This window comes from Chelon labrosus (assembly GCF_963514085.1).
Source record: "Chelon labrosus genome assembly, chromosome: 7".
In the NCBI taxonomy this organism is placed as follows: Eukaryota; Metazoa; Chordata; class Actinopteri; order Mugiliformes; family Mugilidae; genus Chelon; species Chelon labrosus.
In genome coordinates this window covers 16,833,350-16,856,407 of record NC_140343.1, presented here as the reverse complement: position 1 = coordinate 16,856,407, position 23,058 = coordinate 16,833,350, and the positions used below count along the sequence as shown (strand labels likewise).

Genomic DNA, 23,058 nt, shown 5'->3' with positions numbered 1-23,058 from the left:
TCTGTTCATGTGTCTTCTGTACGAACCGAGGATTCCCGTTTGGACCTAACCGAGCATCTACCGATCAAATGCGTGTTCTCTCACCTTGCTCTTCTGATTACAGAGTTGTAATTTAAACTCTAAGAGAACCCTAATTACTGATTCTAACGCACTCGAACGAATGCTCCTTCGCTTCGACCCAGCCCTGCCCTGATCCTCTTAGTCCAGCCGAGCTCTGCTCTGCTCAGCTTGATCCGAGCGCGGCTGGCTGTGTTTCCACCTCTGCCCAGCATAGCTCGGCTCAGCTTAGCTCTGCCCGCTGGGGTTTACCAAAAGATCCTCTTAGAATTGTGATGATTTAGCTCAAGTCGTACGCCGGCGCGGAGGCTCGGAAGAGAATGACACGCATTTCTGACATGATCTTTAAATAAACTACCGTGTGTGTTTGCGTTTTTGGGAGCATCCAGAGCCAAGTCCTGAGGCGGGACGCTCGTATCTCGATATAGACAGTGATGGTGAATGTGAAGGTTTTAAGGGAGTTTAAGCATGAGGGATGTGGCCACTCATTTCCTCTGAACCATGTGCAGCAGAAAGGGATAGAAAATAGTTGATCAGTGTTTTTCAGGCGGTGACTGGTGGTCACAGTAATATGCCTTGACCCAGATTGTGGTCTGACAGTGACACATGGCCAGGTGCTGTTTTAGTGTCAGGGGGAACATTAGTCCTGGAGCCTCATTAATCATGGCGGGGATGCTTCCTAATCACAGGGCAGGGCCTCTCAGTGTGTTTCCCAAAATGACTGAAGGCCATTATCCATTAGAAGAGATACTCAAAGCAAGCACAGGAAGGAGTGTCTTTGGTGGTTTGTGGCTAAATTACCTTTTGATCCAAAGCAGACAAATGGAGGGAGGAATGTTGAACACGCACTGGTCAGCCATTAAAACCAATAAAACCACTGACAGGAGAAGTGAATAACATTGAGTATCTTGTGACAAAACAATGTTCTCCTGGGAAACCTTTGGACCTGGCCTTCATGTGGATGTTACTTAGACATGTATCACCCACCTAGACCAGACCAGGCACCCCCACTCCATAGCAATGACACTCCTTGATGGCAGCAGCCATCCCCAGCAGGATGCAGCCTGACACAGACCCACACGCAAAAACGGTTTAGGAACAACTCAGAAAACATGAAAAACAGCACAAGGTGTTGACCTGGCCTCCAAATTCACTAGGTCCCAAACTGATCAAGTGGATGATCCACAGAAACCTCTCCCCTCAACCTATAGGACCCAAAGGCCCCCCACTAACAACATCCTGTTGCCAGAAACCACAGGACACCCTCTGATGACTCACAGCCAACACTATATTAGGAAGGTGGTCGTAAAGTTACGCCTGATCAATGTATATTCAAAAAACCGAAACAGTCAGACACTGAAGATGTGCAGGTTTGAATGCGAAGTGACGTCACAGCTCAGATGCTACATTTTCTCAAAGCCTCCCAGAGCCCTTTATGTACATGAGAAATTGTTTTGTACTCTTTCTTGTGAAATCAACTCGGAATAAATTACCGGGATCCGGTAAACATTGTCATTATGCAGCCAAACGCAGACAATAAGTAAATGCCTGGAGCTCTTGGAGCCCAACTCATGCACATGAGCGAGTGGAGCATAATACGTGTGTTGTTTTGATATTTAACTGAGCTGCGCGCTCAGGGCAGCGAGGCCTCTGAGGCCTCCGAGGTGACGGGATGAGTCACAGATCACCGCGACCCGCCTGCTTCCGAACGGTAAATTCAAAACAGAGGCTGTTCGTTCACTTCTCTGCTCTCACCAGAAACACACAGGCACAAACATAAGTGTTTGGCCTAGTTCCCATGTAGGGCGATTTTCTTGTCTCAAGTGAGAAACGAGCCTTTGTTTTTTGTTTTTTTTAATACAAAAAGCATTAAGTTGGTCCATAAAGCAGGGCTTTCCATTACGTATAAATGTATACATTATATGCAGACACACAGCGTCTGGCCTATTTCCCTTCCCTGAAGGACAGTTTTCTTATCCCTGGTGAAGGAAATATGCTTCCACTTTAATGGAGCATCCAGTTGGCACAGTTAAACAATGGTTTCACACTGGTGCACACACACACTGTATGCATGCTAACTACCCCCACACACACTCACACACACACAAATCCAAACCGTCCAACTAGCATCTTTTATGATACCGTATTAAATTATCGTTCCTGCATTGTTCACCATTTTAAACAAATGCGCCTTCTTACAAAAAGATTTTGTCCTTACAGGTTGTCGATTCACTTTAAGCTGCACCAGTCAATATTTTCACGTTAACAAAGGGTCAAATACCTCTAATATGACTTTGGGGTTCCTCACTGTTTGAAAGAGTTTAAAATCTCCTTTGTTTTGATTCTCAATGCTCTGATAATGTCACCTGGAAGCCGGCCTGTCTTTCCCCGCCCTTTACCCAGCCACACCATTTTTGTGGCATAAAGCAGGTCTAGACTCACTCCCTTTGGAGCTGATTATGCTCCAGCGAAAAGCCGCAAGGCTAAACAAATCAGTCGCTTTATGCAGTGATGGACAGAAGAGTAACAGCAACATAGTCATACAGGTGATCTGAGCGCTGTGGATTTGAATTTGTGTACAACTAAATGGCTCTGATTGGTTGGAGGACTATCCAATTGTGTGCAGGTTTTTTTTTTTTCTCTGTATTGACTGAAACGCATCCCACAACAATATACAAGTAGCCTGTTACTACTACTGTTACGCTCTGATTACAAAAATAGAGTGCGAATATTGGACTACATTCATAAGGTGGGAAAAACAACTCCAAATAAATGCTTACGTTTCTTGAGGTCTCGTAGATGTAGCATAAACATGTCAATTCAAATCATTAAGACAGATATTTTTGTTTTGTAGAGAACAATAATTATAGTTTGCTTCAAAATAACCTATAGCTAGCAGTCAATTAACACAGCAGCTTACAATTTAACATGTACTAAATGTTTTCTCATCAGTTATTTAAATCCAAACTGCAGGCTGAATCAAATTTGAAAACTATCAGATAAATTATGCCAAACTAAAAACTGGCGACACAGAGAATCTGCTACCGTTCTTTCAGTTTTGGCTCAATCTGTATAAACACTGACTTTTCATTCCCCTCACACATCCATCTTCTCGGCCTCCCCCTCCCCTCCTCTCCTCTAACTCTCTCCTCCCGTCTCTCCTCCCGCTGACAGATCTTCCACATGACCTATGACCTGGCCAGTGCTGTGATGCGAATATTCAACCTGATTGGCATGATGCTGCTGCTGTGCCACTGGGACGGCTGCCTCCAGTTCCTTGTTCCCATGCTGCAGGACTTTCCGTCAGACTGCTGGGTCTCCCTCAACAAGATGGTGGTAAGCGAAATAAGGCGGGTTGAGTGTGAATTCACATAAAGCAGGACATGCCTCAGTTAAAATCCAGAGAGCGGCGAGGTGGGAAAAAAAAGAGCCTGTTCACGGTTCCGACAGCACATCAAGCGGTTATTCTTCTTTGGCTGTCCTCTCAGATGTCCCTTGTTCTTTTTTGCTGGCATATTTCATCAGGAGGTCTTTTCAAATTGTGTTGCTGCCACGAAAGAGAAAAACTCTCTGGAGAGCAAGTGGTGCACCATTCAAGCTGCATGAAAAATCATCTACCCAGATAACTATTGGAACACCATTATGAAAAGCGCATTCATTTTGGACTTGAAACATTTAAAAACCAACTAATATTTACAAAAGAGGGCCATAATGTGTTCAGTTTACCTCTTAAACCTCAACCATGCTTTTAATTTCCCTTTAAGACGCTATTAAAAAACCCTGGTTGCCACTAAATTCCCGTTTCAACAAATTGTAATCTTATAGCCTTGACAAAATCACCCAAAGGATGCAACAGCTTCTTTAGCTCAGCTTTCCAATATATGTTTCTTACAAGCCCTCAGTTATCCCAAGTAAATCATAAATGACAAATGTGGACTCAAATGCAGATGAAAAACAGAGGAAGAACACCGGAAGACATCTGTTTGGGTCTTCCTCCTTTTGGATCTAAATTCTTCGTCGTCTTTGACTTGTCATTGAGACAACGGATTGGAAGCTGGCGACTGACAGAGCCAGAGGCACAGAGAAGTCAGAGGATGTGAGCGGTGGAAACCCTATGCCTGGTGGCCTTGTCATTCATTCACGCTGTGCCATTTTCACATATATTTTCTTTAACTTATATATGACTTTATCACACACAAGAGAACGCAGATAGCTTAATCGCTGTGTTTGCCTACTAGCAGATCAACAATGAAAAATAATTGTGCTGTATTTATGATACACAGTAATTGGTGTATGACTTTGAGACTGGTTTTAGTAGTATTGTATATCCATAAGATGAGTGATAGTTAAGATACTCCATGTAGCTGAGATGATGGATGATGGACAGCTTAAGGTTGCGGCTCCTTGGAGTAACAGGTGGGTTGCTAGCTGTCTGCCTAGACACCATCCACCCAACTCAGCTCCACTCCCACTCCACATCTTTCTCCATTTTTAAATGGTCCGGGGAGGAGTTGGGGTGCTGCCAGTATATGCTGTGTTTTTAACAGAGAGCTGGTGACTGGTTTGGGAGCAGCTTTGGGAAACGGCTGTGACACATCGAGCCAATGCTTGGCTTTTTTTACAGTCGCTAGCTGTCGGTGAGCATCAGTGGGCCTTAGCCCTGGGTTTTCTGGTGTGTCCCATTGACACGCCAGCTTTTCAGTCCGTTCAGCATCTTAAATTAACAGCGGAACGGTTCAGTGTGAGAGATCTCTCTGACTGTCGGTTTGTCGTAGAGGACCAGTGGGCGAGACATGACAAACAGAGGGGATGAAACGGCAAAGTTCCTATTGTTTGGGATCCTCACCTCGTCTAAACATTCAAATACACATTATAATGTAGAATGAAAAAAATGTAGATCAATGATCAATATGACTGAGGAGAAGCCAGCTCTGTCTGATGATTTGTAGCAGTTCCTTGCATCCTTGCCTCCAAGCTAATAGTAATCTTTCTGGTTTCCTGGAAGACTGGCAGCTGGTTGTTGGCTGTAGTCTTTCCGGTGTTTTCAAGGGCAACTCTTTGGCCCAGGCAACACGAGGTGACGTCACAGTTGGCCCTCGTTTCCGGTAGTTCACATGCAGTCAGTTAAAAAGTGATTGCATGTGAACATCATGTGAGAATTACAGATACATAGACTGGGAGTTATAGAGGAGAGTTTGCATCAGTATTATTAGAGAGTAACTTCGGGAAGATAGATAGGGAGAAGCTGTTGGCATTAGTGCAGAATGACACAATTTCCAAATGCGTATCAAGTTCATCTGCCATAAAAACGAGTCCGCCACAGTGACAGAGCCAGAAGATCTTATTAGCGGGCTGCTGCCTATTGCTGTAACTTCTGTCTTATAACTCTGCTTTTGGAGGGAACATTACAACTAGGCTGCATCTAAAGCAGTGGAGCTTTGTGGATAATGCCTCGTTCGCGTTTTTGTCAGGCGCAGCAGTCGCTGGAAAATGTTTCATTTGCTGAGATGGAACCTTCTAATTCTGGCACCTAGATTTGTGACATTCAGGCCCCCGAATAACACAGTGTACTGTGACCCACTGATGTATGTGTTGTGTGGATTGGTGCGTTTGTGTGTGGGTGGGTGTGATCTCCAGGAACAGATGGATCTCACACCCATTGACCCTAGGGGACGTCACTGTTGCTCCTCTGACGCTCCATCTCTTGCTTTCTTGTTTCATGTCTGGTCATCGTTTCCTCACTTTCTCTCCACACACGCCTCTTTCGTACGCCTGGATGAAGACCAATGCCGTTCCCCTGCTCTGTATGTCACCTCGGACTCAGTTGCGCAAAATAATAGCGATATCATAGACCTTCACTTCTACTGTCTGAGGAAGTAAAGTGGTAACAGTTTGGATGTGACTCTCCTCCACTGGTGTACAGAGCATAGTGGCCAAACCTGCCTCCTCACCCAGCATCTACAGTGGTGTGCTCCGTTCACAGTGGCATATATAAATGTGGTGATAGTCTCTTATTAGTATTCAACTCTGTGTTTTCCAATTTCAGAGAAGCTTCTAAATTACATTTTTTCTTCTGTAGAATGTTAATTATCAACAAAGGCTATGAATGCAAAGAAAAAATACATTGTTCTCTAAGCCCTCACCCATATATCCCTGCAGCCCACCTGCCCTCCTTTCTCCTGACTTATTTCTCTCCTGTTTCCCCCTTGCTGTGTATACATTCATTTTTTTCCTTTGATGCGTCTTGTTTATGCCTGTGTGCTATTTTTATGAGATCGGTGTCACAATGCAAGCGAGCACGAGTGCGGGCGTGGCCTCCCGGCGTGCTGTGCCATTGCCATCTAGGAGTAATCAAGGTCAGGTCCTATTTGGAGTTGATTTCAATGAGAGACGCAGCGTTAAATGATCCTCATCCTCGTGCTTCACTTCAGGCTGCCTGGCTGCCTGCCTGTGCTGGACATTTACTGGACTGCGCTCTACTTTCACTTTAGCATCATCTGTGCACTTAGGGTTATGGAAATCCATCAGCAACCTTTTGGCACAGACAGGCGATACGAAGCCACGTCACAGTCTGCCTTTGTTGGTGGTAGTTCTTTGATGTTGGTTTGGAGAGTTGCATACCTTAACCCATTAAAACAGAATGTGGCGCATTTGCCCAAGCATATTTTATATACCATAGTTACATCAAGGTTTGCACTGCTGAGCATTTTGAGGCTTAGATGTTAAAGTGGAGTAAACATACACCGATCAGGCCATAACATTATGAAGGTCTGTGTAGGTCTCCCTTGTGCCTCCAAAACTGTTCTGACTCATCAGAGAATAGACATGGTCCTTCTGAGGGTGTCCTGTGGTGTCTGGCAACAGAATGTTGTTAGTGGGGGCCTTTGGGTCCTATGGGTTGAGGGGAGGGGCCTCTGTGGATCCTCCCACAGCTACTTGATCAGTTTGGGATCTAGTGAATTTGGAGGCCAGGTCAACACCTTTTTCATGTTTTCTGAGTTGTTCCTAAACCGTTTTTGTGTGTTTGCCTGTGTCAGGCTGCATTGCTATGGGGTGGGGGTGCCTGGTCTGGTCTAGGTGGGTGGTACATGTCTAAGTAACATCCACACGAATGCCAGGTCCAAGAGTGTCCGAGCAGAACATTGTGTTGTCTCATGATCGTCAATGTTATTTAATTCTCTTGACATTGGTTTTAATGTTGTGGCTGATTGGTATATGCAGACAACAGGCACTGCCGGTGTGTAACATATGCCCAATAATCATGCTCACGCAGCATAGAAGGGTTCATCATGATTTGTTATGTAAGTGACTCTGTTATGTGGATGATGGCAGGTGGTTCTGTCCAATCCACCTCAGCCTGATCAGCTGTTGATCAGTAGCTTTAGAATCAGGGCTCACCTTCTAAGCTTCTCTCTCGGCTGCAGCCTGAACTGTGTTTCTCTACGTAATATCTATTCTCTACTTTTTTACTGTAAAATGATAGGAGTGACTTTAACTGCAATCGCATCCCTATTTGTGTGGCCTTTTTTATGTGCACTGTACTCAGGCACACACACAGCTGTGCTCCAAGAAACACCCACGCTTTGAAAGTTAATAAGGATATCCTCCGTTCATTCAGTTGCAGAAGCGATCCAACTGGCAGGCAGGCCTGTCAGCGCAGATAGGAATAATGGACAGTTGCTGTGTGAGAACTGTACGTGGGGGTGTTGGTGTGTATGCGTGTGACTGACAACTGCCTTTTAAGATCTGACAGCCACTCTACGTTCTAATTTGGTGCTCAGCCCGGTAACACAACGTGGATTTTGTTAGAGAGGGGGGAAACTGGTGGCAGTGGCGGTGGCGGTGGTGCAGAGTGCGGCCTGCCATTTGAAACAAAGGCAATATTACTGATTGGTTCAGTCCGTAATTTATTCAGGTATTGTGATGATATGTATTGTGTGTTTATGTGCTTAAACCTGGACTGGTTGACTACAAGGACTGTTGTGCTTGGTCACACAGTGATTTGTCAATTATGAAGCAGCGATCTGGTGTTTTTATTTATTTATTTTTTTAAAAAGGCAGCCTTGCTTGCGGCTTTGAGAGGGGCTTTGAGTTAAATGCTAACATGCTCACAATGGTAATGATGCTAAAGATTGTCATGGAATGATAGAATCTGTTTCTCCATCACATTTTAGCATGTTGTTGTCCTTTGAAACTTTATTTTCAATCCATCCAATAGTAGTTTAGATATTTCAGCCTTGCTTACACTCCTTTGATTGAGCGACCAACATTGCTATATAATTAGCAAAAAGCTAAAGGTATGTTTAAAAGCACTATGGAAGTCTGCTTCCTCTTTTTGTTATTGTCATTACTACATCAAAGGCCTGCCTTTTGTTTTTTTGGAATAGATGCTTTGGGCTTGATTCATATGACCCCAGCTTGCATCATCAACTTGACACATTCTCCAGATGCACATGGTCGCACACAAACACAGCAGTCTGAATCTTACAGCAGCTGTGTCTCCGTACAGAGGCCGGATCTTCCAAAAGACACATAACCAGATGGTACCTATTCCTACTACTACTAGCCCTGACAGTAGTACACCTGTAATTTTTACTCTTGTCTGCTAGATGCTCCTCTTGCATGGCTGGATATTAAATTTTGCTGAAATCAAAAAGATGACAGCCGCGGAGTTCTCAGTTGCCAAGCTACAAATGTTGAATAGCTCAGGGCCTAACGCTGTGATGGGGAAAAAATATACATATGTCATGTCGGAAATGTGGAGCCAGCTCAGTGATCTGAATGCGGTGAGAACTAATGCAGGAAGTATGGAATATAATTAGTGCAACCAACAAGTAAACAGATCTTTTCATCTCGTCTGTATCATGTGGAAGTTGTTCTCTGGGTACGATGATGAACTTTTATATCCGTCGGAGGAGAAATACCAATTAAAGGCTAATGAACTCAAACAAAATAACAACGGCTTATCGAGCGGCGAGCTGCGATCCGCTGAGTCGAATTCTTCTTGCAAATCAATTAAATCCTGCCGCGTAATTTACACACTTCCATTTCACATTTGACAAAGTCAGTTAAAAGAAGCACAGGAGTACACCGGGCTGGAGAGGATTCAAACGACTGACATGTACATCAGCAGTGTTCTTTGATTGTTCCTCTGCTTTTTAACAACGCTAGCAGCACAGCTGTAGAGATGTCTGCACATAAATTTGCCTCATACGTTACATTAACGCACCTTGTTTGATATCTTTACACTCTTCCTATTAATACGCACCTTCTTAATGCACAATATGTACAGCACAGTTGACTTATGTTTATGTTTACTGTGCTAACCACCACAAATTCTTCGAATGTGCGAACATACGTGGCGATAAAGAGAATTCTGATTCAGGAAAAAATATCCCAGAAATGTGTCGAATGATTTTGGACTGACATACTGTAGTAGTTCCCAGAGAATGGTTCATCTGAGCTTTGGCAACTTTTCATCAAGCACCATTTTGCCCTACAGTATACAAATTAGCATTCTAATATGCTATGCTAAGATGAACACGAAGCTGTTATGTTGCCTGTAAATGGTGTCGATTTTAACCTGAGAAGCCGTGTATATGACTCTTGAACTCGCGCCTTAACAACAATTTACGTTCATGAGGTTGTGAATGCCACAAGCAGAGGGCGTTCATATGGAATGTGCTCGTAAACACAGTAAACGCAACACCATTTAAAGGCAGGAAGGAAACTTAAGAAATGCTTATGTCCATTGTCGTGAGAATACCGCTGCTTGGCAGATGTATTGAAGCCACCAAGGCCTAGACAGAGACACATGCTGCCTTGACACGTTCCATCGAGCATCCATTGTTACGACGTTGAAAATTAGCCGTAAGTCATGAGAACAGTCAGTGTCTAGAAGCACAGCAACACAGTAAAAAAATGCAAGGATTTCACAGCATTCAGCAGTGTTATTACAGTGAAATATTGTATTGAAATATTCCCTGGTAAGTCACATATTAACATGCCATCCATTCTGCATTCTTAATTAATTTTGTTATAAAATTCCAGCAGACGCCAAAGCTTCTTACAACTTTATGTACTCGTTTGGTTTTGAATAATAAATGCAAACGCTGACCCAATGGTTCTAAATAATGACTCTCAACATTGCTAACAAGCTCTTTTATGGAGGTTTAGATATTAAAATTCTAAATATCCAGCCTTCAAAGCAAGCCCAACTCCCTGCCAGCCCTTAGCCTTTCAGTGAGGGACTGCACCCTGTCGAAGAGGATGGCCGAGCGTGACGCACACACACACGCGCGCACACGCACGGCCACACGCGCGCACACAGCGAAACAGATGCTGGAAGTCAAAGAGCGTGTAAACTCAGACGGACGTGCCAGCATGCACGTACACTCACTATCCTATAATTATACCATCATGCATCATAGATGTCCAATTCCCCCCTTGTGTTCCTCCCTAAATGTATTATGTACAATTAGCTATCATCTGCGTAGCCCAGTGAGGAACGGATAACAAATAAAAATGAACATAAGAGCTAATTTCGTTTGTTTCCTCCGTTCCCCACCCTGCTCTCGCACAGCGTGAGCGTATAGTGTTACTATGAAGGTTGGGATTTTCAATACTAAGAGACTGCTGTGCCCTGTGTCAGTTTTAATCAGCTGTTATCTCAAACTCAAACACTCAGTTACAGCTGGTCTGTCTGTGTTATTTCTGTCTCAAATGACTTGACCTTTGGCAAAACCTGCTTTATTATGGAGACCCAGATTTTTGGAGACTACCTTTGCATTACATTGTAAAATGCTTTGTATTTCTTCTTGTAAACACTTCATGTTAGACTAGTCCAGCAATAATGTGTCACTCTATGTGATGCATTTAGTGCTCATTATTAAAAGGCTGATCTACAGTGTACAACATCTGGTTGGGATCATATCTGCAGCTGATGGGTTAAGGTGGGACTTAGGTGGCCTCGACCAGTGGGGGATATCACATAATACATGATATTGCATCCTCAGCCTTTCTCAGTAGGTTAGAAATACTGTTTTCTCAAATCGAATCGATTTCGATTCACAGGGTCCCAATTTGATTAAATGCAAAATGCATTTAGAGACATTTCAGTTTCAAAACAATTTTACTTAAAACTAATGATGTTGTTGGTTCCAGTGGTATTTCCACAATCTTTAACTTTTAGTTGGCACATCTTGCATATGGCTTTGCTTTTGCCCGTCTCTTCTCTTTCGTCATACTAAATCCATTCAGCTTTCAAGCTTGACGGTGCTCTCAGAGCTGTAGCTTCTGTCGTGTTTTGGATCTCCCTCACACGTAAACGGTCTAGGAAATATCGTGTATTTATAAAGAAATCTGTCTTTGGATTTTATGAATCGATATCGGATCTTTCAAAACAAGATAGATCGGAAATACATTTTCTAAACCCAGTCCTAATGTCAACAAAATGCAGTGTGAGATATTTCATAGCTATTGCAATGTGTTGCAAAAATGATTTCGGGATCTCTTTGCTAAATCCATTTTTGCTGAAAATAATAATGAAAATATTGCACAGTTGCAGCCACGTGTTTCAACCTAAGCTTAGCGCTATTACTCCACACAGACCAGATATGTGCTCATGCTGTGTATTTGCATTAATATCCCTGCAGTAACAGGAGACTCACCTGAATGACGGACCTTGACGTTAGCGAAAACATTTCCGGGAACACAGGAGAGATGATTTGGTTAATACCCGCGGGCACTCACACGTCCACACAGACAGATATTCGAGGTAATGTATCTTCTACCCGTGGATGAGTTATACTGTCACCTCCTGTATCTGTGCCAAGGGATAAAACTACTTCCTGGCACCACAGATTTACAGCGACGATGTCTAAATGTCACTGCAGCACGCAACAGTAGTAGTAGTAACAGTATTTTATCATCCTGAGGACAGACAGCTAAGCTAGGAACTGTTTGGGGATTTTATTTTGGTCGAGGCTCTGTGCAGTCATAAAGTGATCGGCCTCAAGAGTATGAATGAATACATTTGTTGATTGCTGACTGTTTGATTGTATCTACTCAGCAGCAGTCTGTATTTATGGTACATTCAGGATAGATCCCATATGTAACACAGCAAGGTTGAAACACGGCCAGGCATGCAGCTGAGTGAAAGAAAGTGTTTATTCCTGTGCCTCGGTGCTGGGTTAGGGCACCCTACCACTGCTGGTTATTCACTAGCAATGGGACCAGCGTTGATGGCACCTCCACGTCTGTTCGCCACCTGTAGCACTCTGAGTGCTCATTCTGAGGCTGGGTTTGTGGGAAATTTCTTTTCATATAATGTTCCTAAAGCACTCTGGATGTCAGTGAGACATTGCATAGAAATAACAGCACAGCTGGAGTCGTGACGACGGTGGTTTTAAGCTTGGAAGCTTCTGACTGTTGTCGTTGGTCTTTTATCTCAGATTAGGAGGTCCAGTTTATCTCCTCAAACGAATCAGAACAACTGACATGGCTGACAGGTCAAAACCGATAGGAAACTTTAAGCCTCGCTGGGAGCTGGAGCCGAGCTCACTGTCTGACACCAGGGCTTAGTTTCTGGTTACCCCGCTGCTAGAGGCTAAGTGCATTTGAAATCTCATCTTCTTTCTCCGCAGTCCCTCAGATCGCCTCTCTAAACACTAATTTTGAAACATCTGATGGCAGCGCCTCGCCTGTACGTCCTCTCTCGCCTCCTCCAAAACCTGACCAAAATTTGAATCTCAAATCAAATGCAAACGACCGAAGGAAAAATACAAATTAGATATGAATCTCTCCAGTCAATCAGTGGCTTAGGGCATGAGAGAGTTCTTGAAGAAACCCTCTCACACACAACCGCACACATGTAAAGCGGCAAACTCCAGACAGTGTGTGAGCCACAGCTGTTTGAGGGGAGGATTGGAGGGTCAGCACTGCCCGTGGAGGGCTTTCTAAAGAATCCACCATGGCAGAATTAGGGTTGACTGAGTGTGCGAGCACCAATCAGAGGCAGACAGGAGCAGGCAGATGCACAGGCTCCTCGTTAACCACTCGGCTTTTCTTCGTCTCCCCCTGCTTGGCCAAGACAAGTCGTGTGAAATAACACAGTGATTAGGCCCTCCACAATCACCACACACAGAACCATGGACTCCACCAGGAATGTCTTACTCTTTAGATCTCTCATTCTTTAATTTGCCGTCTCTTTGACCACTTCTGTCACACTCTACCTTGTATGAAATTTCAGTGCAGGGAGCCTTTACAATCCTACCATCAGCAGAGGAGATTGCCTCGGGCCATCTGGTCAAAACAATTGTAACATGAAACTGAAGATATGAAAGTAAAAAGCTGTTCTCAGAGAACTACATAACCTTGATTTTTCTTCCTTCTCCTTCATCTCTTCCATCTTTGTGTTCTTTCGTGTGTGTTGTTTTCCAAATCCATTTTTGCTCTCAATTCTGTCATTCAAACCCTCATCTCTCCTCCTACAGAATGACTCATGGAGCGAGCTCTACTCCTTCGCCCTGTTTAAGGCCATGAGCCACATGCTGTGCATTGGATATGGAAGACAAGCACCAGAGAGCATGTCGGACATCTGGCTGACCATGCTCAGCATGATCGTAGGAGCCACCTGCTACGCCATGTTCATCGGCCACGCAACCGCGCTCATCCAGTCTCTTGACTCATCTAGACGCCAGTATCAGGAAAAGGTAAGAATCCAGCTAATGTTTGGTGTCTTTTTATACTGCATCATTTATTGCTTCAAGCTAAGCTTAGATGTCTGTGACTGAGTTAGCAAATTAACCAACTGTAATGGCCATAATATTCTGGTGCGGCAGTATTTGTTATGCCAACAAAGAGTTCGATAAGTTTGTGTATTGAGAAATGGGGGTACAGTTTCGCTCTGCACGTCATTTTAGCATTTGTTTTGTTTGGATTTACTTTTTTGTGTGTACACTACCTGCTCAAGACAAAAAGGCAGATGAAGTTAGCAACTACCGGTTTGGCTAGTGGCTTGCTGAGCAGCTTACAAGCTAGCTATTTCCCTCAGGAATTGCTAGAGACCAAAATCTGAGTTAAAACGTGACTCCAAATGAATGCTAATGGAACTCTTTTGGATAAGCTTTTCTAAGTTTTCTAACAAGTTTGCCATATCAACTCAGTGATGCACTGTATATTGTTTTAGTTACTTCCCAAATTTTCGTTACGTTCTCACATAATGGCAATAAATGATTCTTGATTCCTGATTCTTGAAATGGCTTAAACACCTGAACTCTTTTGGAGATAGTTTTGGTTTTAATTTGCCTAGACTGAGAACAGCTCTCTCGCAATCATTATCCCTGGAACCATTGTTGACTTCCGAGGAAATATTTCCCTTGGAAGCAGACTAAAACATCATAATACAATTTATAACACAGGCAAAAAAGAGAAATCAAGATGCAAAATGTTGGAGAGGCGTCCCTTTATCACCTCTTATTGGCAGGAGATAAAGCAATGCATGGAGCAAATGTTGACGGTGGAAGATCCTACAGTTTACTTTGGGAAGATGAACATCTCAGACATATAAACTCTAGAGACAAACACATGTATAGAAGAATGTCTCCTGCGAGTAAAATAGATATAACTAGAAAATGGCTGAAGAAGGAGGAACCTAAATTGGAGGACAAAGATTAAGTAGTGAAGACTACAGTATACACACTCTGTATATACAATATAGAGAAGTTGATTTCCTCAGACTGGAAACAGATAAATTCAATACATTCTCAGAAACTTGGATTGAATGTGTAGCTTGTACTGAATGAAATTGTGTGTGTAGCTTGTGTAGCCTCCCTGGAACCATAACACAATTTAATTCACCTCTACTTAAAACCAACATCTCAAAACCTTAAGCTGCCGTGGGAACATGTGTAGGATTTATGTTTAGATCACTGGTGACATGGCATGACGAGTGTCCCTTCTTATCAGAATATTAGTATAGTATGGTAACATCTGGATTTCATTATGGGGCATGTTTCAACTGATACAGACAAAGAAATACCCCTGCACGCAAGTGGATAGTCCCAGGACCAATCAGAGCTATTTCATTGTAAGCTAATACAATTCCACGATACTCATTTGATGTGGGAGACTACATCTCTGTTACTATTCTGTCTGTCACCTCATAAAGGCCGCCCACGAGATTTGAGTGGTGTGGCAGATATTTGCTGGAGCCTCTAGTCCGACTTCCCAGTTGTACAGACTTCCAGGCTACAGTTGACATACACTATATTACCAAAAGTATTCGCTCACCCATTCAAATGATCAGAATCAGGTGTTCTAATCACTTGGCCTGGCCCCAGGTGTATAAATTCAAGCACTCAGGCATGCAGACTGTGAAACAAGACATTTGTGAAAGAATGGGCCGCTCTCAGGAGCTCAGTGAATTCCAGCGTGGAACTGTCATAGGATGCCACTTGTGCAACAAATCCAGTCGTGAAATTTCCTCGCTCCTAAATATTCCACAGTCAACTGTCAGCTCTATTATAACAAAATGGAAGCGTTTGGGAAAAACAGCAACTCAGCCACGAAGTGGTAGGCCACGTAAAGTGACGGAGAGGGGTCAGCGGATGCTGAAGCGCATAGTGCAAAGAGGTCGCCGACTTTCTGCACAGTCAATTGCTACAGAGCTACAAACTTCATGTGACCTTCAGATTAGCCCAAGTACAGTACGCAGAGAGCTTCATGGAATGGGTTTCCATGGCCGAGCAGCTGCAGCCAAGCCACACATCACCAAGTGCAATGCAAGGCGTCGGATGCAATGGTGTAAAGCACGCCGCCACTGGCCTCTAGAGCAGTGGAGACGCGTTCTCTGGAGTGATGAATCACGCTTTACCATCTGGCAATCTGATGGACGAGTCTGGGTTTGGAGGTTGCCAGGAGAACGGTACATTTCAGATTGCATTGTGCCAACTGTGAAATTTGGTGGAGGAGGAATTATGGTATGGGGTTGTTTTTCAGGAGCTGGGCTTGGCCCCTTAGTTCCAGTGAAAGGAACATTGAATGCTTCAGGATACCAAAACATTTTGGACAATTCCATGCTCCCAACCTTGTGGGAACAGTTTGGAGCGGGCCCCTTCCTCTTCCAACATGACTGTGCACCAGTGCACAAAGCAAGGTCCATAAAGACGTGGATGACAGAGTCTGGTGTGGATGAACTTGACTGGCCTGCACAGAGTCCTGACCTGAACCCGATAGAACACCTTTGGGATGAATTAGAGCGGAGACTGAGAGCCAGGCCTTCTCGACCAACATCAGTGTGTGACCTCACCAATGCGCTTTTGGAAGAATGGTCAAAAATTCCTATAAACACTCTCCTCAACCTTGTGGACAGTCTTCCCAGAAGAGTTGAAGCTGTAATAGCTGCAAAAGGTGGACCGACATCATATTGAATTCTATGAGTTAGGAATGGGATGGCACTTCAGTTCATAGAATGAGTAAAGGCAGGTGAGCGAATACTTTTGGTAATATAGTGTACATAGATCAACAGATATAATACCTTACCCATACCTTCGTAAAGAGATTCGATCTACATTGTTTGTCATTTATAACATTGTGGATTGTGAATCACATTCAACGTGACAAGACAGGGATTGCTCTTTTGATTCCAAGACGCTTTGAAAGGAACAGCATCTGTCCTATTAGTTCGATTTTCATTGCTGCGGCTCGCTGGGCCTTGGCCCATCTGTCGCCTCTGTACGACCGCAGATCAAAGCTTTTGGCGCAGGCCAGGGAGGGGCCCGCTTTATAAGGCTACAGTGTCACCGGTGCTCTGTGTCTTGTTAGTTTCCTCAGATCTTTGTGATGTGGAGAAGCCTCATGTTATCGCGCACACGCATCAGAGCGATTGGTCAGGCTTTGTTGTTTAGCTGAAGCCTCTGGCCAATGTTTAGAACAAAGGATGATTAGCTAATTGACTATAGCTTTATTCGGCTTCTCTTCTGTCTCTTGGCTGGTGGCTCGGCATCCTGTTGGAGAGATAGACATCTTGATTTATTTTCTAGGTCATGATATCAGCGAGCATCCACAATGTTGATTTTGTCAGAGGGGTTTGACATGAACCTGTACGTATCTGTCTGATAGAAGAGCATGGTAAGTGCAGGAGAGAATGGAAGCGTTATCAGTGGCTGTGTGGTACACCATCTAAAATCCATGAGCACGTTGAACTCCCAGTACGTAGTGAACACACAGCTACATTGGACTCACCTCAGCCGGTCAAAGACAAACTCTAACGTTCACTGAAAATACAACAGAATTTATCGTATTAAAAAAGTCAGCCGAAACCTGACAGAAGCGTCAACTCTCAGAATAACTCCTGGACTTCACTGTGAACGTGTTTCATTACAGCCACTGTTTCCATCTTCGGCCTCAGGTCTGCAGTCTGTTCTGCTGAAAAAAATAAAATCAACACTGTCTCTTTAATCTACTTCTCGGAGCACGCGCTCATAGATCTGCTTTTATGTAATTGCCTTTTGATCTTGCCAACTTTTCGGCTTGTGTTTCTACCTCGTGCGTTTTTTTTTTTAAATCTACTTTCCTAAAGTTGCTTCTCTTTTGATGACGTTTTCTATTTTTACATCCACACAGTTTTACTCTTTATTGCTTTGTCTTATATCATTACATTTTGCTTTTCCGTAGTGAATTTGATTAACCTCGTCTGGTCATCTGCTATTTTCAGAGTTCTCTGCAAAGAAGGTTGTGCTCTGTTAGATAGGAGGCGTGTCTAATTAAGTTCACTATTGTTTTTTTTTCCACCTGCACTTCCAGGCGTGAAAGAATGCTTTTCGCGTCTGGAAACTGATCTGCTTTTTTTATGTTCTTCTACTTTGGTTGAAGAAGTTGGACGAACCTGGGAAAAGTTTCCATATCATTGTACTGTAATTGACTTCCAGGACGGCTATTTGATGCCTATTAATACCATAAGTCTACAGGAGGTCCTCTCGCAGTGAGGTGCAGATCACATTGCCCTTGGAAAAATGGAAAGAACGAGCAAATGAGCAGCTGACTCCATGCCGGAGTCTGTTTTGTGTCAGGGACGTGTAGCTGAACTCAGTCAGCGCTGTGACGTCTGTAGCTATCAGTTCCTGCCGCCTGTCTTGTTCCTCATTCTTCCGTGATGCACGGCAGTGAAACAGCGGATGGAGCGGCAACACCCCGCGAGACCGAGCCCAGAAAACATCCCCGCTCGCCTCCCGTGCCTCCTGACTGTTTGTTCACCATTAACCACTCAGCTGAACAGTGCAGCGCTGCAAGTCTGCAATAAGTCTCACCATCAGATAACAGGCTGGAGACGGAGCTATGGGCTGGAACTCACTTTACTGTCAAAACAGATTCTTTGTATAAGGTAGTCTAAATGCTAGCGACAGCATGGGCCTGTATTGACACAAGGCAGAGTAAACAGTTAGCATTGCTCTTTGTGTTGAGACAGAAATGTCATAATAGCTCCGACACTAAGCATCTTCTCCTGTTTGCATGCAGAGACACCAATGACCAAAACAAGACGTGGACTCTTGATGTTTACTGTGGCTTGGTGTTAGGCAAAGAGCATGCCGGCATTGTTCTCCTTTATCAGAGCTGACATGTGTTGTTTGGTTATTGGTGCAGGTCTGTGAACAAGAATATAAACAGAGGCACAGTTACTGTCAGATAAGAAAGCTGCCAAGCAACACATTAGATATCACCGCTGACAAGTAAGTCTTATAAGTAAGTCTCTGGCTGCGTCTCTCCAAACATTTTGTCCCCCATGCTCATTTAGCCTTCTAAATTAGTTTATCTTTCTCACTGCAAAGTAGTATAAAGTTACGAGCTGCTGCGCCACGGTCTCCATTTAGTTTGCATCCACCTCCCACCGAGATCTTGTTAGATCAGGACAGCCGGGGCAGATGTGGCAAAATAATCCAACTAATATCCTGTGTCTATGATCGAATGAGATCAAATCATGTTGTGTGTTCTAGTTTGAGATTAGAGAGAAGAATATCCGCGACGATTCTCCTGAAGTGTGTGTGCAAACTGATTTCAAAATCTGCAGCTGCTGTAGTCTGAGTCCAGCCCGCCTCGACACCAGACATGACCAAATGTTTCTTCAACTGAACTGTCAGTGACTATGTTCGTGCCACATACTCATTTTTTTTATTTTTTTTTATCCTTATTGCAAAAAAGAATACATGACATGGCCTAATACATGACCTGTGATTATACACTGATTTGGTCGTAAATTGTTTATATGCCCAATTTAAAAACTTTTATTGGATTCTTCTTGGGTGCCTTCGACAATGCTTAAGCCACACAAACCAAGTTGCAGTTTGTGCTGTTAAATGTTACTAATGATGCTGAAAAAGCAATTTACTTCAAGACTCTACATTCCTTCATTCATTTAATAATTTTAAACATGATATTCATGCGTAGCTCTTTATTTGAGACTGCCATTCACTTGTGGTATTGTGGATAACATATGCTGTAGGGTCTCTAATATCTTGCTTCAGGGCCAAGTCTGAGATGATCTCGGGTAGATGGGTGCGATATAAAGGCATGCTCTGCTGAATGACAGACTGGAGCCATACACATCTGAAAAATAAAATCCCTTAGAGCCCAGGTTTTTGTTTCATTCATTCATATACTTGTGATTTAAAATGAGCATATAGCACAGAAACAAACATGTTCATATGGTTTGGGATAAAGTAAAACCCAGATACTTTGTATAAAGTGGAATCAAATGCTGGAGTTTAATTTAGTAAATCACAATGACGTGTGCCATTGTCTTCAGATCTTGGTCAAGGGTTATGTAATCCGGTGCTGGTGGGATGTTTTTGTGGTAGGTCACAGTCAAGTGGAATAACAGACCGCACAGCCAAAAGAGTGAGAATCATGGCTCCGTGCCAGCTACAGACGCCTATGTCTGTAGCTTTTGACAGTCTCCTGATCTCCTACTCTGGCTCTAACAGTTTACATTGCAGTAGGCAGACAGTTTCTTGGAGTCCATTATCAGGCTAAACAGTTTTTTTCTTCTACACATACAGCATTAATTGCACTGATTGTTTGCCACGCCGTGTGATCATGCGCCCATTCATTCATTATCACCAGTTTATCTTTACATGTCATTTGTTTCGCATGTTTATCTGTTAGTCTGCCTTAATTCTGTATATGTAGACTGTGTCCCCTCATATCTATCTTACACTATTGAAGGTAGGAAATTTTGGACGTGTTGTGCTGCTGTGGCTCAGTTGACTGAGTGGGTTGTCTATTAATTACAGAGTTGAGGGTTCAGTCCCTGTCCAACCAAAGGCTGGCTGAAATCTCTTTGGGCAAGACGCTATACTAAGTTCTAAGTAGCTCCCATTAGCAGATGAGCACTTTGCATGGCAACTGCAGTGTCTGAGAATGCACAAGTGCAGACCATTTACCGCTACTTTTAGCCAATTATCTACTTCTCTAGCAAAAGGTTGATGGGATGGACTGTGGAGTCATTAACCTGTAGCTGTAAGCTTCCTGGTTATCATGAGAAACGCACTTGAGATCAGTGTCATTTTCTTTTTTTCTCCTAAAGACACATGCATTGTCACATTTCACCTCTTAATCATATCAGTTTTCTTTGCACATCACAGCCGTGGAGCATCCATGATCTCAGGAAACGTGCATCTTTAAACACGTGCGGGCAGAGGTTGAGTGGGGCCACGGTGGCTGACACGTAGAGCTGCAGATAAAGCCTTCTGACTTTAATGTGTCTGTGGGTGCACAATCTCCACGAGCATTAAAACCGATGATGCAGCGGCTGCAGCTTAGTGTTACCTTGTCACCCCCACCCCCCCTTCACGTTGAGGTGATTGGCGTCCTCATCCTGTGTTTCGCCACAACCCTCTTCCCGTCTTCATCCCTCTAGCCCTCCCCCGTTTCATCTGTCCATTCGCCCTTGACTGTCGGGCAATACACCATGTGCCAGCGGACACCGCACATGGACTGAGGGCATTAGCCATTATGTAACTGCACTCTTGCGTCTCCTCCCCCATCACTTCCTCCTCTCCCTCAAGAGTCATGGAGCAGCGTGTCCAGTTAGTTGTGAGAGGAGGGAGATATGACCCCTGGAGCTGCCGGTGATGAGCGTTGATGGACTTGGCCTTGATGCATCAAACAGCGACTGGGGAAACTGCTCACTACATAACCTGGGCAATCACTCAGGCCTGACCTGGACTACCTGGGGTCTGACAGAATAGGTTAACTGTCTGAAGTTTGACCAAGAAATTTCACTTACACTTGAAAGATTCTTACTTAAGATGGTTGTGTCAATAGTTCAGTCATTCTTTCATACATTTTCTGTAACTGCTTGTCCTCTGGAGGGTCGCAGGGGGGCTGGAGCCTATCCCAGCTGTCAATGGGCGAGAGGCCCCCCCATTGTATTAGAACTGTGTTAGAATTTGTCATATTCTCTCATTGTTTAAATTGGCTAATTTCTTATCTTCATGCAGCCCACGGTGGTTGCGCTCAGAGCCACTGCATTTAGATTTATATTCTTGATTGTAGTTTTTCTAATATTTCATTTGGTGCCAAAATTCAAGTGAAAATTGGTGCAGTCTTTGATGACATGGACTTCCCTCATCCCTGTGTTTGCATGTGTAGAACCATTCATCGTTATTTAGTCCCTCAGTGCCATCATCAACACGCACAAACACACGCATACCGGCCTCACGATATATAGGGAGCGTGTGCACTCACGCGTATAACTGATAGTGTGCACATTTACTGTTCAGTCAGTAAGCTAAAGGACATGGCTGAAGTTAACTTGGGTTTTATGGACTCAGGACATCACACACGCAGATATAACACATGTCACATCCTGTGCTGTGACACACAGTGACGTGCATTAATAAGAGGGCCAATTCAATTTTGCCTTTCCCCTTGTGGCAGCGTACACTGATGGCCCTGCATCATGCTTCCAAGCCACCGAATAAAGGCTTTATGACCCATAGAAAAAACAAAACAGCTCCAAGACCAGAGGCCTAGAGAAGCAGATTTAATTGTATAAATGTAATGCATTTGTTATCTGCTGCCCCGGCCACAATTTAGATTTTAAGAGACGCTGCACAGTTAATACACGTTAAAACAAATGAAACAAATCTGACATAATTCACATTGAGAAACATATTAAAATGTAAAAAAAGTAGTGGTTCAAGTACTGATGGTTGATGATGGTGACACATCATTCAAAAAATGATTGGCGTTCTAGTGGTAACATTAGCAGTAAGTTGTGAGAACATGCTGCGAGCCAACAGGCAACTGTTAGCATCTAAAACCCACCGAGGCTAGCAGTTAGCATGCTAACGACCGGGTAACTCAGTGTAAGAAATGTGGGCGTTGGGAAATCAACATTTTCTTTTGACAGTATTTACAACTTACTAACCACTTCCACCATTTTTATAAACTTCACACCACTTCACAACTCATGAACTCTGACCTTACCTAGAATTTCTACGTACGACGCTATAAATACCACAAGAGAGAGCTGTTGATGTGGTCTATTCTCGTGAACATAGTAAACACGAGTCCACTGAAGGTGTCCCTAAGTAAAGCTCGCTTCTCGCAAGAGAACCCATTGAACTTCAGGCTCATTCAAAGTCATTTAGTTATAAGTTTTTTTTGTTTTTTTTTCTTGTTTATTTGGAGACATGAAGAGTCTGACTTCATTCCCACTGACTTTGAGTGACATGGCCACTAATCTGAGTCTAATGCTGAGGAAATCTGAAAGTCAATAAAACTCTGCTTCTTCATCTCCCACCACTTTTAAAAGAGTGGGAGAACGAGGGAGTAACAGAGAGAGAGGGAGAGAGAGAGAGAGAGAGAGAGAGAGAGAGAGAGAGAGAGATGTCATTCCAGTTTAATTGAGTCTGTCACACACTCAATCCTGCGGCAGGGAAAACACTTAATAGTCGCCCCCCCCAGTTCCTCCCGGTGCCTGACTAAATGAGCTGAATA

The 23,058-nt window shown here is 43.7% G+C and overlaps 1 protein-coding gene across 1 annotated transcript in view; it reads left to right on the top strand.

Annotated features, from left to right (window-relative positions):
• The window catches only part of hcn2b (hyperpolarization activated cyclic nucleotide-gated potassium channel 2b), a gene marked incomplete at both ends in the record, with an annotated part of 38,947 nt that overhangs the window by 3,841 nt on the left and 12,048 nt on the right, over window positions 1-23,058 (top strand). The window contains 2 exons of the mRNA XM_084547776.1: window positions 3,232-3,393; window positions 13,551-13,769. Of these exons, the coding sequence (XP_084403902.1) occupies window positions 3,232-3,393; window positions 13,551-13,769 (381 nt within the window). The remainder of the gene's footprint in view (window positions 1-3,231; window positions 3,394-13,550; window positions 13,770-23,058) is intronic.